Here is a 16794-nt window from a genome sequence, read left to right as displayed (position 1 = left end):
CCGTGAGTGATTGGCAGACACGGATCACGTGACGGGTTCAGGTTGTTGCGGGTCACGTGGGGCGGCGATGGCGAGCGGGCAATGGTGCTGTTGCTGCGGGGAGAGAGAGGGCCGTAGCCCGGAGGAGCTGGTGAGCGGGGGCCGGGCGGTTTCACTGCAGGCTTTTTTAGGTTTATTACAGGCTCCGGGCTCAGTTTCACCCCCTCTTTCTCGCTCAGCGAACCGCTCCTTGGTCATTTCCTGCTCCCTCCGGGACACCCACCCGCGCCCCCTTCTCCATCCCAAGTGCTGTCACCTGATCGGTCTCCTAATTCTCGTTCTTTATCCATTTCCCATGCACCTGTTCCTTCCCCACCCATTACCTATCATTGTCTGATTCTGGCTGTTCGTCTGTGGAGAGCATCACTGTGTAGCCTGGCATTGTCCTTACCCTTGTACCAGGCACACACATTTTCCAACAGGGGTAATTGAATTTTGAACCTTGGTTGATTTCTTCCCCTCTCTTGTTCACGGGAACTGTAACCAACTGTACTTTTACCCATCCTTAGCTTTGTGTCACATAAGGGTAACTAATTTAGTGGAGACCTGGAACTGTCCTGTTTGGTATGGCTTTGTGCCACCCTAGACCATACATTTTCCCACTGAGTCTCTGTGCAGGTGGTGGGGTGTCACTGTCCTTTTTTAAGAAGGCATTTGATAAGGTGCCACTCAAGATCAGAGCTTCTGGGGTTAGGTACTAAATATTAGCATGGAATTGAGGATTAGATAACAAACAGGGATATTAAAGAGTTAGAATAGGTGAGTCATTTTCAGGATTGTTGGGTGTAACAAGTGAAGTATTGCAAGGATCAGTGCTTGGACCTCAACTATTTCCAGCCTTTATCACTTTGATGAGGGGGACCAAGTGCAGTGTATCCAAGTTTGCCAATGATACAAAGCTAGGTGGGAAAGTAAGCTGTGAGGAAATTTACAAAGGGATATAGATTGTTAATTGATCAGGCAAGAAGGTCATGGGTGGAGTATAATGTGGCAAAGTGTGTAATTATCCACTTTGGTAAGAAGAATGGAAAAGCAGAATTTTTTTTAAAAGATGGGACTAATAAGTGTTGATATTCGCAGGGATTTAGGAAACCTTGTACACAAATCACAAAATTAACATGCTGACACAGCAAGCCATTAGGAAGACAAATGGGATTGCTGGAGTTACATGGGGCTCTGGGTGAGATCATAGCTGGAGTACTGTGTACAGTTTTGATCACCTTAATTAAGGAAGGATATACTTGCCTAAGAGGCGGTGCAATGAGACTTCACTATATTATTTCCTGGGATGAGAGGGCTGATCTATGAGGAGAGATTGAGTAGAATGGGCCACTATTCTGAGTTTAGGCGACCTCATTGAAACGTATAATATTTTTAGGTTTGACAAGGTAGATGCTGGGAGGCTGTTTCTCCTGGTTGGAGAGTCTAGAACCAGGTTCATAGTCTCAGGATAAAGGACTAGCCATTTCGGACTGAGATGAGAAATTTCTTCACTCAGAGGGTTGTGAATCTTAGGAATTTTCTACTTCAGAGGGCAGATGAATATATTCAAGACTGAAATTGATGGATTTTTGGACACTGAGGGAATCAAGGGATAAGGGTGGGAAAATGGATTTGATGTAGAAGTTTGAATATGATCTAATTGGTGGAGAAGGATTGAGGGGTTGTGTGGCCTACTGCTGCTCCTATTTCTTATGTGTTTTTTCCAATGCTTTTTCCTGAGGCACAAATGAAACTCTGAATGACACCGCACCTAATGCGATGTCCAGCGTTAATTGTGGTAACTCCTCGGAGACATAAGTGAGGAAAGTAATGGGAAACGTATCCAACTTTCCCAGGCTTAATGACAGGGGATGTGTCCTGACTCATACAGGGTGGGTTTATTGTAGGAGGACAACGGATCAATGTTGTAATATTTCTAAATGTTCGGGTGGGAGGTGAGGATATTGGAGGGTTGCAGCCCCTGGATAGCTAGGGGGAAGGGGTGATTGAAGGGTTGTAGCAGATTGATCATGAGGTCGCTATGCTCCAGTTTGTGCCCTGATTGATAGATAGTGAAAATTGCTTTTGTTGATTTTTGACTGACTGTAATTTGGCTGCTGACAGTGATGCTATGATGATTCTGAATTGTAAGGAGGAGAATAAAACGAAGGCATTTAGTATTAGATTGTCATGTTGAGGGAGGAGGCATGAACCATTCAGCCCCTCGAGCCTGTTCAGTTAGATCATGGTTGATCTGTACCTCAACATTTTACCCACCTGTTCCCCATATCCCTTGATGTCCTTACTCAACAAAAATCTGTCATCTCAGGCTGGAAAATTTCAGTTGACCCCTAGCATTATATGGGTAATAGGGTTATGGGGGGGGGGTGGGTAATACAATGATGGGGAGGGAAAGTGCAGTTTATCATGAGTCAGCTGCTCATATTTCTGCAACTGCCATCATCAGAATTCATCCATTTATGTCAGGCCCTTTGAGAAGACAAAGTGAAGCTGGTTGCAGTTGGACTTTTGATTGGTATCTAACTCGACTGGAATTAATGCAAAACTCTTATTGTGACAGACGATTCTGGGAGAGACACAGGAGGAAGAGGATGAAATTCTGCCACGGAAAGATTATGAGGTATGTGAGTGGACTGGTGCAGGCTAAGTGTGCACATTCAATCTTCATTTGTTCCTGTTTGCTGCACACTTACACTTGATACTCTGTGGCAGGGAGGGAACTGGCAGAGGTGAGACGCCCTGTTTTTTTTCATCACTCATTTTCTTCTCTTCCTCATTTTTGAGTTTCCCAGCCACACCCAGACACTAGTTGGGAGCTCAGGCACACTGACTGTTCCCTCATTTCTGTTGTGCCACACAGCTTTTTAAAGAGAGAATTTTGAAGTACCATTAGGCCACACAAATGTCTGTTCAAACAGCAAGTGATTTAATGATTTAATAAAATTCAAATCAGCAGGCAGTTCCCTCGCTGCTCAACAGATGTTCTTTCAATCTCATTGGCCTCATCTTATACCCATGGGGAAGGAGTTCTGGAACTTCTTTCTTGAATAGATTAGTTGTCCTTTGTTGAATCTGCTGGTGTACAATGTTGCAGACTGAATACAGAGAAACTCCTCTTTAAACCTGAATGTGCATTTATGTTTACTATTCTAATCTTTACATTGACAGAAGTGCTGTGTGTGACTGGTATTGCAACAGATTTGGAAGACAGGCTTTGTTCTAGCTGGAAGCTGCCCCTGAGCACTGCCTTTAGGGGTCACACAGGCACCTTCCGAAGAAGGGTCGCTGACCCGAAACGTTAACTCTGCTTCTCTTTCCACAGATGCTGCCAGACCTGCTGAGTGATTCCAGCATTTCTTGTTTTTGTTTGCACCACATTACAGCATTGATTTCAGAAGAGCAGCAATAAGGAACCACAATAAATTGGTACATTTATAACGTGCAACAGTGTGACCTAGAAATAGAGTATTCTGATTGTTCATATAATACTGGGTTGAGTTACAGGCTGGAATCTAACAAAAGGGTTTGGGTGCTTTATGTATAGAATAACAGATATACAGGAGTGAGTTGCAGGATGGAACCTAATTGAGCGATTTAGGTGGTTTATAATTTAAGGGTATACTAACTAGTGGTGATGTTACTGGATGAGTAATCCAGAGACATGAGTTCAAATCCCACCATGACAGCTGGGGAATATAAATTGAATTAATTAAATAAATCTGGAATAAAAATCTTGTATCAGTAATGGTGACCATGAAACTACTGGATTGTCATAAAAACCCATCTGGTTCACTAATGTCCTTTAGGGAAGGAAATGTGCTGTCCTTTCCTGGTCTGGCCTGTGTGTGACTTCAAACCTACATGGTCCTATGTGGTTGACTCTTAACTGCCCTTTGAAGTGGCCTAGTAAGCCACTCAGTTGTATTCAAGAAGCTGTCTCATTAACACCACCTCCGGGGTAATTTAGGAAGGGCAATAAGTGCTGGCCTTGCCAGTGTTGCCCACATCTTGTGAATGAATAAAAAACAATAGAATGACGGATACCTGGGAGTGAGTTACAAGCTGGAATCTAATCCAGATCTTCAGGTAGTTTATATACGGAATGCCTGACACCCAGGAATGAACAGAATCAGCACTTTCATGGTTCAGCCAGCAAGTGATTTATAAATGACTTGAACCAAGTTTAAATCATGATTTTAAGTGCGTTGCTGCTTTTTATATTATGTATGATGTTTTTGATGATTACCTTGTATGCCAGTACTTTGTCTGATTTGGGCCAGTCCAGTGGTTTGCTGTCTGTTCCTTGACTATACTGCAGATAGAATCCTCACTGCAAGTTTTATGAAAGTAGTTAAATGACAGCACAATCACAATGGATTCCTGGTTTGTTCTGCATCTGATAGTAACTTTCTTTCTGGTGTGCCTGATGATTTCTGTGTTTTTGTCAGAGTTTGGATTATGATAAGTGCATCAATGAGCCATACCTGGAGGTGCTGGAAACACTGGATAACAAGGTACATTGAGAAACTGCTGTTATGCTCTTCCTCCCTTTCTTGTCCTGATCTTAGATTTTGCATTCTCACAGCCTTGACAGCACTTTCACTGGTTCTGATATTTGTCTATGTTTCGTTAATCTGCCTAAAATGATGAACAGAAAACCTTTCTTTAAAATTTTTCTTGGCTATTGGATCTATCCTGTGCCCCCACAGGTACTGTCTTCAGAAAGCAGTCAAACGTTCCATGAAATCTTGTTTCAAACAAGAACTCTCGACCAAATTTATTGAACAATTGCCATATCTGATGGCTTGCAATTTGTGGTCAGCGGTGAAGCAAGGACACTCGCCACTGACCTTGAAGTAATTCTTGCAGAAAACTAGCGATCTCTTTGACAAGAATTTCACCTCTATTGCTGTGCAGTAGTACTGCAACTGATTGCAGCCTTTACTGGGGATTTCCCAGTATGGATCTGGAGTGATGTCATCAAGCTGTCCAAGCAACCAATTACATTAAAGAATTTTCACAAACACCAGTAAAGCAGTAAAATAAAATCACTTACATTTTTTTTTTACATAGAGCAAATGAAGATTGGGTCATGCACATGGGGTAAAGGTATAAGCTAAAATATAAAGTCAGAGTTATTACGGCACAGAAGAATGCCATTCGGCCCATTGATTTCATGCTGGCTCTCTGTAGAATAACCCAGTCAGTCCCACTCTCTCACTTTATCCCCATAGTCCTGCAAATTTGTTTCCCTCAAGTGCCTGAGAGCATAAGAAATAGAAGGAGGAGATGATATGGCCCCTCGAGCCTGCTGCGCCATTCAGTTAGATTTTGGCTGATCTTCTGCCTCAACTGCACCTTCCTGTCTGCTCCCTGTACCCCTTGATTCTCTGAGAGACCAAAAATATGTTTATCTCAGCCTTAAATATATCAGTGGTCGTGCATTCACAACCCTCTTGGGTAAAGGATTCCAAAGATTCACAACTCTTTGAGTGAAGAAATTTCTCCTCATCTCAGTCCTAAATGATCAGCCCCTTATCCTGAGATTGTGCCCCTGTGTTCTAGATTCCCCAGCCAGGCCAAACAACCTCTCAATGTTCACCCTGTCAAGCCCCTTCAGAATCTTGTATGTTTCAATGTGATCACTTCTCATTCTTCTCATAGAGTATAGGCCCAATTTACTCAGCCTCTCATCATAGGACAGCCCTCTCATTCCCCCCCAGGAACCAATCTAGTGAACCTTCGCTAACTGCCCCAAAGGCAATTATATCCTTCTTTACATATGGAGACCAAAACTGCACACACTGCTCCAGGTGTGATCTCACCAAAGCCCTGTACAATTGCAGCAAGACTTCCTTGTTCCTTATTCTTGTAATCCAGTCCCCTTGCAATAAAGGCCAACATGTCATTTGCCTTCCTAATTGCTTGCTGTACCAGCATGCTAACTTTCTGAGTTCCTTGTACGAGTACCTCTGAATATCAACATTTAGAAGGCTCACGCTTTTAAAAAATATTCTGCTTTACTATTCTACTACCAAAAGTGAATAACCTCATTTCTCTGCATTATACTCCATCTGCTACCTTGTAGCCCACTCGCATAGCCTGTCTATATCTTTTTGCAGCTTCTCTGTGTCCTCACATCTTACATTCCCACCTAGCTTTGTGTCATCAGCAAATTTATTTGGATACATCACTCTCAATCTTTTCATCCAAGTTATTAATATAGATTGTAAATAGCTGAGGCCCCAGCACTGATCCTTGTGGTACTCTACTAGTTACAGCCTGCCAACTTGAATGTTCTCTGTTTATCCCTGTTTTTTGCCTCCTGTCGTTAACCAATGCTAATCCATGCGAATATATTACCCCCAACTCCATGAGCCTTATCTTGGGCATTAACTTTTTGTGTGGCACATTATCAAATACCTTTTGGAAATCCAAGTTACCCTTTATTTATGCTCCTAGTTATAAAAACTCTAATAAATTTGTCAAACACAATTTCCCTTTCGAAAACCATGTTGACTTTGTCTGATCATACTATGATTTTCTAAGTGCATTGTTAATGCTTCCTTAATAGATTCCAGCAGATATCAACCTAACTAGCCTGTAGTTCCCTGTTTTCTGTCTCCCTTTTTTGAATAGTGATGTTACAATTGTTAACTTCCAATTCACTGGAACCGTTCTAGAATCTAGGAAATTTTGGAAATCATAACCAGAGCATCCACTGTCTCTGCAGCTACTTCTTTTAGAACCCATGCATATAGGCCATCAGGATACCCTCCATCGTGTTGTGTGGCACTACCACCGTGCTAAATGGGATAGATTTTGAACAGATCTAGCAATGCAAAACTGGGCATCCATGAGGTGCTGTGGGCCATCAGCAGCAGCAGAATTATACTCAACCACAATGTAACCTCATGGCCTGGCATATCCCCCACTCTACCATTACCATCAAGCCAGGAGACCAACCCTGGTTCAATGAAGAGTGCAGCAGGGCATGCCAGGAGCAGCACCAGGCATACCTCAAAATGAGGCGTCAACCTGGTGAAGCTTCAACAGAAGACTATCTGCGTGCCAAACAGCGGAAGCAGCATGCGATAGACAGAGCTAAGCCATCCCATAAACAATAGATCAGATCTAAGCTCTGCAGTCCTGCCACATCCAGCCATGAATAGTGGTGGACAATTACCCAACTAACTGGAGGAGGTGGCTCCACAAATATCCCCATCCTCAATGATGCGGGAGCCCAGCACATCAGTGCGAAAGATAAGGCTGAAGCATTTGCAACAATCTTCAGCCAGAAGTGCCGAGTTGATGATCCATCTCGGCCTCCTCCTGAAGTCCCCAGCATTACAGATGCCAGACTTCAGCCAATTCGATTCACTCCCCGTGATATCAAGAAACGACTGAAGGCACTGGATACTGCAAAAGCTATGGGCCCTGACAATATTCCGGCAATACTACTGAAGACCTGTGCTCCAGAACTAGCCGCGCCCCTAGCCAAGCTGTTCCAGTACAGCTACAACACTGGCATCTACTCTGCAATGTGGAAAATTGCCCAGGCATGTCTTGTACACAAAAAGCAGGACAAGTCCAACCTGGCCAATTACCGCCCCATCAGCCTGCTCGATCATCAGTAAAGTGATGGAAGGTGTCATCAACAGTGCCATCAAGCGGCACTTGCTTAGCAATAAGCTGCTCAGTGACACTCAGTTTTAGTTCCGCCAGGGCCACTCAGCTCCTGATCTCATTGCAGTCTTGGTTCAAACATGGACAAAAGAGCTGAACTCAAGAGGTGAGGTGAGAGTGACTGTCCTTGACATCAAGGCAGCATTTGACCGAGTATGGCATTAAGGAGCCCTAGCAAAACTGAAGTCAATGGGAATCGGGGAAAACTCTCACTGGTTGGAGTCATACCTAACGCAAAGGAAGATGGTTGTGGTTGTTGGAGGTCAATCACTGAGCTCCAGGACATCACTGCAGGAGTTCCCCAGGGTAGTGTCCATGTGCCCAACCGTCTTCAGCTGCTTCATCAATGACCTTCCTTCAGTCATAAGGTCAGAAGTGGGGATGTTCGCTGATGATTGTACAATGTTTAGCACCATTCGCAGCTCCTCAGATACTGAAGCAGTCCGTGTAGAAATGCAGCAAGACTTGGACAATATTCAGGCTTGGGCTGATAAGTGGCAGGTAACATGCGCACCACACAAGTGCCAGGCAATGACCATCTCCAACAAGAGAGAATCTAACCATCTCCCCTTGACATTCAATGGCATTACTATTGCTGAATCCCCCACTGTCAACATCCTAGGGGCTACCATTGACCAGAAACTGAACTGCAGTAGCCATATAAATACCGTGGCTACAAGGGCAGGTCAGAAGCTAGGAATCCTGTGGCGAGTAATTCACCTCCTGACTCCCCAAAGCCTGTCCACCAGCTACAAGGCACAGTGAGGAGTGTGATGGAATACTCTCCACTTGCCTGGATGGGTGCAGCTCCAACAACACCCAAGAAGCTCAACACCATCCAGGACAAAGCAGCCCGCTTGATTGGCACCCCATTCACAAACATTCACTCCCTCCACCACTGACGCAAAGTGGCAGCAGTGTGTACCATCTACAAGATGCACTACAGCAACGCACCAAGACTCCTTAGACAGCACCTCCCAAACCCGTGACCTCTACCACCTAGAAGGACAAGGGCAGCAAATGCATGGGAACACCACCACCTGCAAGTTCCACTCCAAGCCACACACCATCCTGACTTGGAACTATATTGCTGTTCCTTCACTGTCGCTGGGTCAAAATCCTGGAACTCTCTTAACAGCACTGTGGGTGTACCTACCCCACATGGACTGCAGCAGTTCAAGAAGGCAACTTACCACCACCTTCTCAAGGGCAAGTAGGGATAGGCAATAAATGCTGGCCTGGCCAGTGACGCCCACATCCCATGAATGAATAAAAAAAAAAGGTCCTGGGGATTTGTCGGATTTTAGTCCCTCAAGTTTCTTCAAAACTACTTCTCTGCTGATATTAATTGCCTTACGTTCCTCACTTTTATTAGCCCCTTGGTTACCCTCTATATCTGGTTATGTAATTTGTGTCTTCGACTGTGAAGACGGACACAAAATATTTGTTCAGAGCCTTTGCCATTTCATCGTTCCCCATGATAATTTCTCCTGTCTCTGCCTCTAAGGGTCCAATGTTTCCTTTAGCTACTCTCCTTTTTATATACTAGTAAAAGCTCACAATTTGTTTTTATATTCCTGGCAAGTATACTCTCATTCTATTTTCTTGCTTTTTATCAACTATCTAATTTTCTTTTGAAATCATCCATCATCTCCGTTTCCAGCACCCTCATAGGCAGTGTGTTCCCGGTCATTGCCGCTCATTGTGTAAAAAAGTTCTTCTGCACATTCCCCCTGTATTTCTTGCCCAAAATCTTAAATCTCTGTCCCCTAGTCCTTGGGAACAGCTTTTCTTTGTCTACCTTATCTAATCTTGTCTTAATCTTGTATGCCTCTATCAGATCACCCCTCGTCCTCCTTTGTTCCAAGGAGAACAGCTCCAGCTTCTCCAAACTAACCTTATAGCTCAAGTTCCTTCGCCCTGGAACCATTCTGGTAAATCTGCTCTGCACCCGGTCAAGGACCCTCACATCCTTCCTAAAATGTGGTGACACAGAACTGGACACAATACTGTAGTTGTGGCCTATCCAGAGTGTTATGACTAGGTGAGAAAGGGATCTAGGGTTCCCTCTCAGCCTTCACATGGTCTTTCCAAATTTTGGAATTTTACTCTTCCAATATCCAAGTCATTTATCTATATCAATGTCCTTCAGACTGAAAAACAACCATTTACCACAAATTCTGTCGTTAAGCTGAATTTTTTTTTATCCAAGCTGACACTGAGCCTCAATTTTGTCAACCAGCCTTTTATGTGGTACTTTGTCAAACACTTTCTTAAAATCCATATCGACAATATCCATTGCATTCTCTTCATCAACATTCTCTGTTACTTCATCAAAAAGTTCTGTTCGATTAGTCAACTGTTAATCATTTTTTCCCCTGATTATTGTTTCTAAAACCTTATCCACTATTGACGTTAAACTGGCCTGTAGTTACTAGGAATGTCGTTATACCCTTTCTTGAATAAGGGTATCACAATTTCAATTATCCAATCCTCTGGCACCTCTCATATATCAAGGAAGATTGGAAGATTCTGGCAAGTCCCTCTACTATTTCCACCCCCACTTCCCTGAGCAACCTGGTATGCAAGCCATCCAGACCAGGTGACATCCACTCTAAGCATAACCAGCCTTCCCAGTACATCCTGTCTATCAGTTTTTCACCCCATCCATTACCTCTACCATCTTTGGTTTTATCCATATTTTGTCAGCATCCTCTTGGTTAACACCGATACAAAGTACTCATTAAGTATTCTAGGCTTGCCCTGCACCTCTATGCATATATCACCCTCTTTGTCCCTAATAGGCCCCACCCTGCCTCTTTCTACCCGCTCACTGTTTACATATCGGTAAAAGATTTCTAGGTTACCTTTTATGTTCACTGCCATTCTATTCTCAGATTCTCTCTTTGCCAGTCTTATTTTCCTCTTCGCTTCCCCTCTCAGCATATTGTATTTTGCCTGGATTTTGCTTGAAGAATTCACCCGACATGCATCATACACCCTTTTTTTATTGTTTCCTCATATTCTCTATCTTGCTTATCATTCAAGGAATCTTGACTTTGGTTCTTTTGCCTTTCCCCATTTTTGGAATATACTTAGTGTGTACCTGAAACAACTCTTCCTTAAAGATCACCCATTGTTGTGTTTATATTTTTTTTCTTTCAATCTTTGGTTCGATTCTACCCTGGCTAGATTCCCTCTCATCCTATTGAAGTTAGCCTTTTTCCAATTCAGAAGTTATACGTTAGATTGTTCCTTGCTTTTCTCCATTACTAATCTAAACCTTATAATACGATGATTACTCTTACCCAAGTGCTCCCCCACAGCCACGTGGCCCGCCTTGTTACCCAGCACCAGATCCAGCAATGTCTCCTTCCTAGTTGGATTGAGAACATACTGGTCAAGAAAGTTCTCCTGAATACATTTCAGAAATTCTTCCCCCTCCTTTCCCTTTACTCTAACATCCCAATCGATGTTTGGGTAATTAAAGTCCCCCAGTATCACCACTCCATAGTTCTTGCACATCTTTGTGATTTCCGGACAGATTTGCTCTTCTATCTCTCTCTGTTTGGAGGCCTGTAGAATACCCTCTGTGATCATACCCTTTCTTGCTTCCCAACTCTAAATGGATTCTGGCCTTCCCACCCTGAAGGACATCCTCTCTTTCCAACACTACCATGTCTTCCCTAATCAGTACTGTCACCCCACCTCCCTTTTTTCCTTCCCTTTCTGAACATTTTATATCCTTGAATGTTAAGCGCTCCGTCCTCACCATTTTTAAGCCACATTTCTGTTATTGCCACTATTCTGAAAAAAGTTTTTAAAAATAGTATTCAAATTTAGCTTAAATCCACTAATTAATCATTTAACAGCACTTCAGGAATATAAAATTATTTCATTCGGGTCAGTTCTGCTCCTCAATTACTCCTGATTGAACAAAATATATCTTTCTATGGGGTTTCTCAACGATGTGGGAGTGGAAAAGTTGAAGTTCTTGCCGATTTCATGATTGCTGGCTCTGGAGGGTGGCCAACAGTACAGCCTGTGTTGGAGCCCTAACTGACAAACCACAGTTTCAGGATTTCCGTGCTCATCAACACATGCCTGATATCCTGAAGTTGCAGTCAGTTTCAGAGGGATAATGCTGACAGTTTGTTGTCAACCAGCCTCCCACCCCCAACCCTGCTGCAAAATCCAGGTCATCATTTTCCCATTATAAATTCCTGTACCCCCAATTAGAATGGAAACCACCTCTATAAACAGTGCTAGTCTTGGCTCAGTGGATGCATTCTTGCAACTGATTGAGAAAGTCATGCTTTCAAGCCCCACTCCACAAACTTGAGCATAGCATCTAGGCTGACACTTTGGTAACACGGGAGTGTTGCAGGTGGTGTTATTTGGATGACATGTTAAACCACAAGAACACAAGAAATAGGAGCAGGAGTCGACCATATTGCCCATCGAGCTTGCACCACCATTCAAAAACGATCATGGCTGATCTTAGGATTCAACTCCACTTTCCCGCCCGCTCGCCATACCCCTTGATTCCCTGAGAGACCAAAAATCTGTCTATCCCAACCTTAAATGTATTCAACAATGGAGCATCCATAACCCTCTGGGGGAGAGAATTTCAAAAATTCACAACCCTTTGAGTGAAGTCATTTCTCCTCATCTCAGTAAACCAAGACTCCTTTGTCCCCTGAGGCAGACAGCTAATCCAGTTTCATTATTCAGATAAGAGCTGGGGAGCTCTCCCTATGTCCTCGTAAACCTTTACTCCTAAACCAAAGGCACAAAAAAAATTAGTTGGTCACCTGTCTTATTGATGTTTGTGGGATCTTGATGGGTGAAAATTGATGTTGTATTTCCCTATATTACAATAGTGACTGAACAGCAAAGTTTCTTCATTGGCTGTGAAACACTTTCGGACATCCTGAGGTTACGATGCTTGTTTTTGTGCACCCTGTAATTGCAGGAATTGGACACTGGTGTTACTGTACTTTTTCTCCACAAATCGTTCCTCTGAAAAGTTGATGTAACATTTTTTTCTCAGTAACTGGAGTTTCTACTATCTGAGATAAGGGTTTAAAGAAACTTAAAATCGAAAAATTACATTTTACAGTAACATGGTTAACTTTATACATGATATGGTCTTTTGTACCTTTTAATGCCTTCAAGTTTTTAATTTGGAGGCCTCATTTCCCCAAAAGCTTGAGCTGATATTTTTGCCCAAATCTGTGACCTGCATTTTGAGTGTACAGTCTGAGTGAACATGTAGGGCATCTAATTTCCCAGGGTGCATCCAGTCAGATGTGCTAAAGGAATATTTATAAACGAGAAACAGAAGGAGGCCATCCCCGCACCCCCTCACCCACGCACCCCCCCACACCCCGAGCCTGTTCTACCATTCTGTTAGATCATGGCTGATCTGTATTGTAACTCCATTTACCTGCTTTTGTTCCTTAACTCTTAGATTTTTGTCAGCCAAGAGTATTATCAATCTCAATTTTGAAATTTTCCATTGACCCCTTCGTCTTAACAGCTCTTTGGGAAAGAGAGTTGCAGATTTCCACTACTCTTTGTGAAGAAGTGCTTCCTGACATCACCCCTTTAGTATTATGATTGGTTTATTTAGCTTGGCAATATTTAATTCAAAGCAAAAACAAGCAATGTTGGAAATACTCAACGGGTTAGTCAGCATCTGGAGAGGAGAGACAGATTAACATTTCAGGTACAAAGCCCTTGATGAACACCTGAAACATTAACTGTTTCTCCCTCCGCAGATGTTGACTGACTTGCTGGGTGTCTTGAGCATTTTCTGTTCTTGCTTTCAAAGTAAAATTCTTCATTTTTGTCACAACCCCACCCCTCTGCCGTTAACTCTGCTTTCAGTTTGTTTTGATCACTGTGTGCGGCTGCTGTGAATAACTTTGTTTCATTTAAACAGAGAGTCAGGAGATACGAGGTGGTGAAATGGATCCTAGTATTTTGCATAGGTGCCTGCACTGGTTTGGTGAGTGAATTCTTGGTCACACTGTCCAAATATGTGATTAATATAAGATATGAGCAAGCCAGTTACTGGCAGTTTGAATCGCTGCTCCTGGGAGGTCAGTGTATCTGATGAATAGAGTGCCTCACCGTCTCAGTGTTGGCCAACCTGATTTTGACACTCCTGGTATCAAGTGGTGAATGATGTTGCTGTGGCATGGGGCAGACAGTGAGCGGGCACTCGGCTGCTAACCCTGGATAATGAGCACAGTCATTAGCCTCATCCTTCCACACTATGTACTTCACAGCTGTGAATGTTCTGGGCAGATATGACCCATGTTGGCCTGGGGTGATTCGTTCCCCCAGTCTGGGGACTGGTTCCTCTCTGGGAATGCAGGATTCTTGTATATTTCATATCATTCATCACTTATCGTTTCTCCAGATTGTTGGTTGTTCGTTTGTTGTCTGTACGTTTGTTTTGAATTTTCAAATCCTTCCATGGCCTATTTCTGCAACCACCTCAGTTCAACAACCCTCGGAAATCTTTGCACTCCTCCAACAGCATGGTCCCACATGGCAGACTAGTTAAAAAAAAAAAAAAAATCCCATGGGATCTAGGGAAATGCAGCAAGGTGGATACAAAATTGGTTCAGTGGCAGGAAACAAAGGGTAATTGTTGACGGATGTTTTTGCGACTGGAGGGCTGTTTCCGCAGGGCTCAGTATTGGGTCCCCTGCTTTTTGTGGTATAAACGATTTGGACGTAAATGTAGGGGACATGATTAAGAGGTTTGTGGAGAACACAAAGATTGGCCATGTGGTATGTAGCGAGGAGGATAGCTGTAGGCTACAGGAAGATATTGATGGTCTGGTCAGATGGGCAGAAAAGTGGCAAATGGAATTCAACTTTGAGAAGTGTGAGGTGATGCATTTGGGGAGGTCAAACAAGAGAAAAGAATACACGATTAATGGGAAAATACTGAAAGTGAAGAGGAAGTGAGGGACCTTGGAGTGAATGTCCACAGATCTCTGAAGATAGCAGGACAGGTCGATAAGGTGGTTCAGAAGGCATATGGAATCCTTTCCTTTATTACTCGAGGTATAGAATATAAGAGTAGGGAGGTTATGCTGGAAATGTATAACTCATTGGTTAGGCCACAACTTGAGTACTGTGTGCAGTTCTGGTCACCTCATTACAGAAAGGATGTAATTGTACCAGAGAGGGTACAGAGGAGATTTACGAGGATGTTGCCAGGACCTGAAAAATGCAGCTATGAGGAAAGATTGGATAGGCTGGGGTTGTTCTTCTTGGAACAGTGAAGGCTGAGGGGAGATGTGATTGAAATGTGAAAAATTTTGAGGGACCTGGATGGAGTGGAGGTGAAGGGCCTATTCACCTTAGCAGATAGGTCAGTGACAAGGGGGCACAGATTTAAAGTGATTGGTAGAAAGATTCGAGGGGAGATGAGGAAAAACCTTTTCACCCAGTGAGTGGTGGGGGTCTGGAACACACTGCCTGAAAGGACAGGGTTGAGGCAGAAACTCTCAACTCATTCAAAAGGAGTCTGGATATGCACCTCTAGTGCCGTAATCTGCAGGGCTGCCGACCAAATGCTGGAAGAACAAAGAACAGTACAGCACAGGAACAGGCCATTCGGCCCTCCAAGCCTGCGCCGATCTTGATGCCTGCCTAAACTAACACCTTCTGCACTTCCGGGGCCCATATCCCTCTATTCCCTTCCTATTCATGTATTTGTCAAGATGTCTCTTAAACGTCGCTATCGTATCTGCTTCCACCACCTCCCCTGGCAGCAAGTTCCAGGCACTCACCACCCTCTGTGTAAAAAAAATATGTAAGTCTGGATGTGCTGTTAATCCAGTTGCTAACATTTCCATTTGGACAGTGTCCATCTAAGAGTATCTGACAGTAGGTCTTACTCCCCGGTTACCTTCCACAGCTAGCGGTTAATGTTACATGTTGAATATTAAACTTGTGTTGCTGTTCACTCACAGAACCAGTTTGGTCATTTTCCTGACAGATTAAGAGACAGATCTGACATGTTCCCTGAGTCCTGATATTTAAATGTATTCCCACTGAAAAGCTCTGTGTTTATATTTGGATTTAAAGTGGATCTCTCCACGTATGAGGGTAGCTTTGTATTGACCATAAAGAGGCTCCTCGCCAGCGTGGCTGTGGGATAGCGCGATCTCCACATTCTGCACTTGCTGCCTGATCCTCTGAGACACTCAGGGTAATGTGGCTGGCTTGCAGGTGTGTCACATGATCCAGGCAAAAATGTTTATTTATATAGCACCTTATGCCTCTCAAATGTTGGGAAACCTCTGAAAATGCTTCACATACAAGTGTGACAACACACAGCAAGATGCCATAAACAGTAATGAGTTAAATGATCAACTAATCTGTTCTATTTCAGTTTTCCAGCATCTGCGGTATTTTGCTTTTGTTTTACTGTTCTTGGTGGTGTTGGGTTGAGGGAGGACTGCCTGGGGTTTTCAATATTTACTTGAAGAGTTTGATCCCTCAACTGAAAGTAAGCACCTCCAACCATGCAGCTTTGGCTTGGAACTGCAGTAGAATGTTAGTCTAGATTATGTGCTTAAGTATTGTAGTGGAGCTTGAGCCCTTGGTCTTCTGACCCTTGCAGGAATGCTATAAACTGAGCCAAGCTGACACAACTTTGCTGTTGAAGGGACAAGCACTGAGGGGTATTTGGAAACAGATAAACTGCCAGTCACTGCTTGCGGTGAATGGGTTTCACCAACAGTTGTTGAATGATTATTTCACTCTGCTTTGTTTCAGGTTGGGCTCTTCATCGATTATTTTGTTCATCTCTTCTCAGACCTCAAGTTCCAAATCATTGGGAAATGTATCCTTTCACTTGCAGTAATATCAAAACTTGGAAGATGACTCTGTGAGGGAGTGAGTGAGTGAATGAATATAGATTGGTTTATAGTTGGGAGGAAGTTACAGGCTAGAATCTAATCCAGAACTAGTTGCACTTCTATCCAAGCTGTTCCAGTGCGGTTATAACACTGGCATCTAACTGACAATGTTGAA

At 43.4% G+C, this 16794-nt stretch overlaps 1 protein-coding gene across 1 annotated transcript in view; it reads left to right on the top strand.

Moving 5' to 3' along the window:
* The first annotated feature begins 47 nt into the window (after positions 1 to 47).
* Positions 48 to 16794, top strand: part of clcn6 (chloride channel 6) — a 61561-nt gene continuing 44814 nt past the window's right edge. The window contains 5 exon segments of the mRNA XM_068017275.1: positions 48 to 130; positions 2603 to 2662; positions 4491 to 4556; positions 13676 to 13741; positions 16537 to 16603. Coding sequence (XP_067873376.1) covers positions 68 to 130; positions 2603 to 2662; positions 4491 to 4556; positions 13676 to 13741; positions 16537 to 16603 — 322 coding nt within the window. The 5' untranslated portion in view covers positions 48 to 67.

Source organism: Heterodontus francisci, chromosome 37 (assembly GCF_036365525.1).
Source record: "Heterodontus francisci isolate sHetFra1 chromosome 37, sHetFra1.hap1, whole genome shotgun sequence".
Taxonomy (NCBI): domain Eukaryota; kingdom Metazoa; phylum Chordata; class Chondrichthyes; order Heterodontiformes; family Heterodontidae; genus Heterodontus; species Heterodontus francisci.
This window is presented reverse-complemented; position numbering and strand designations above follow the sequence as displayed.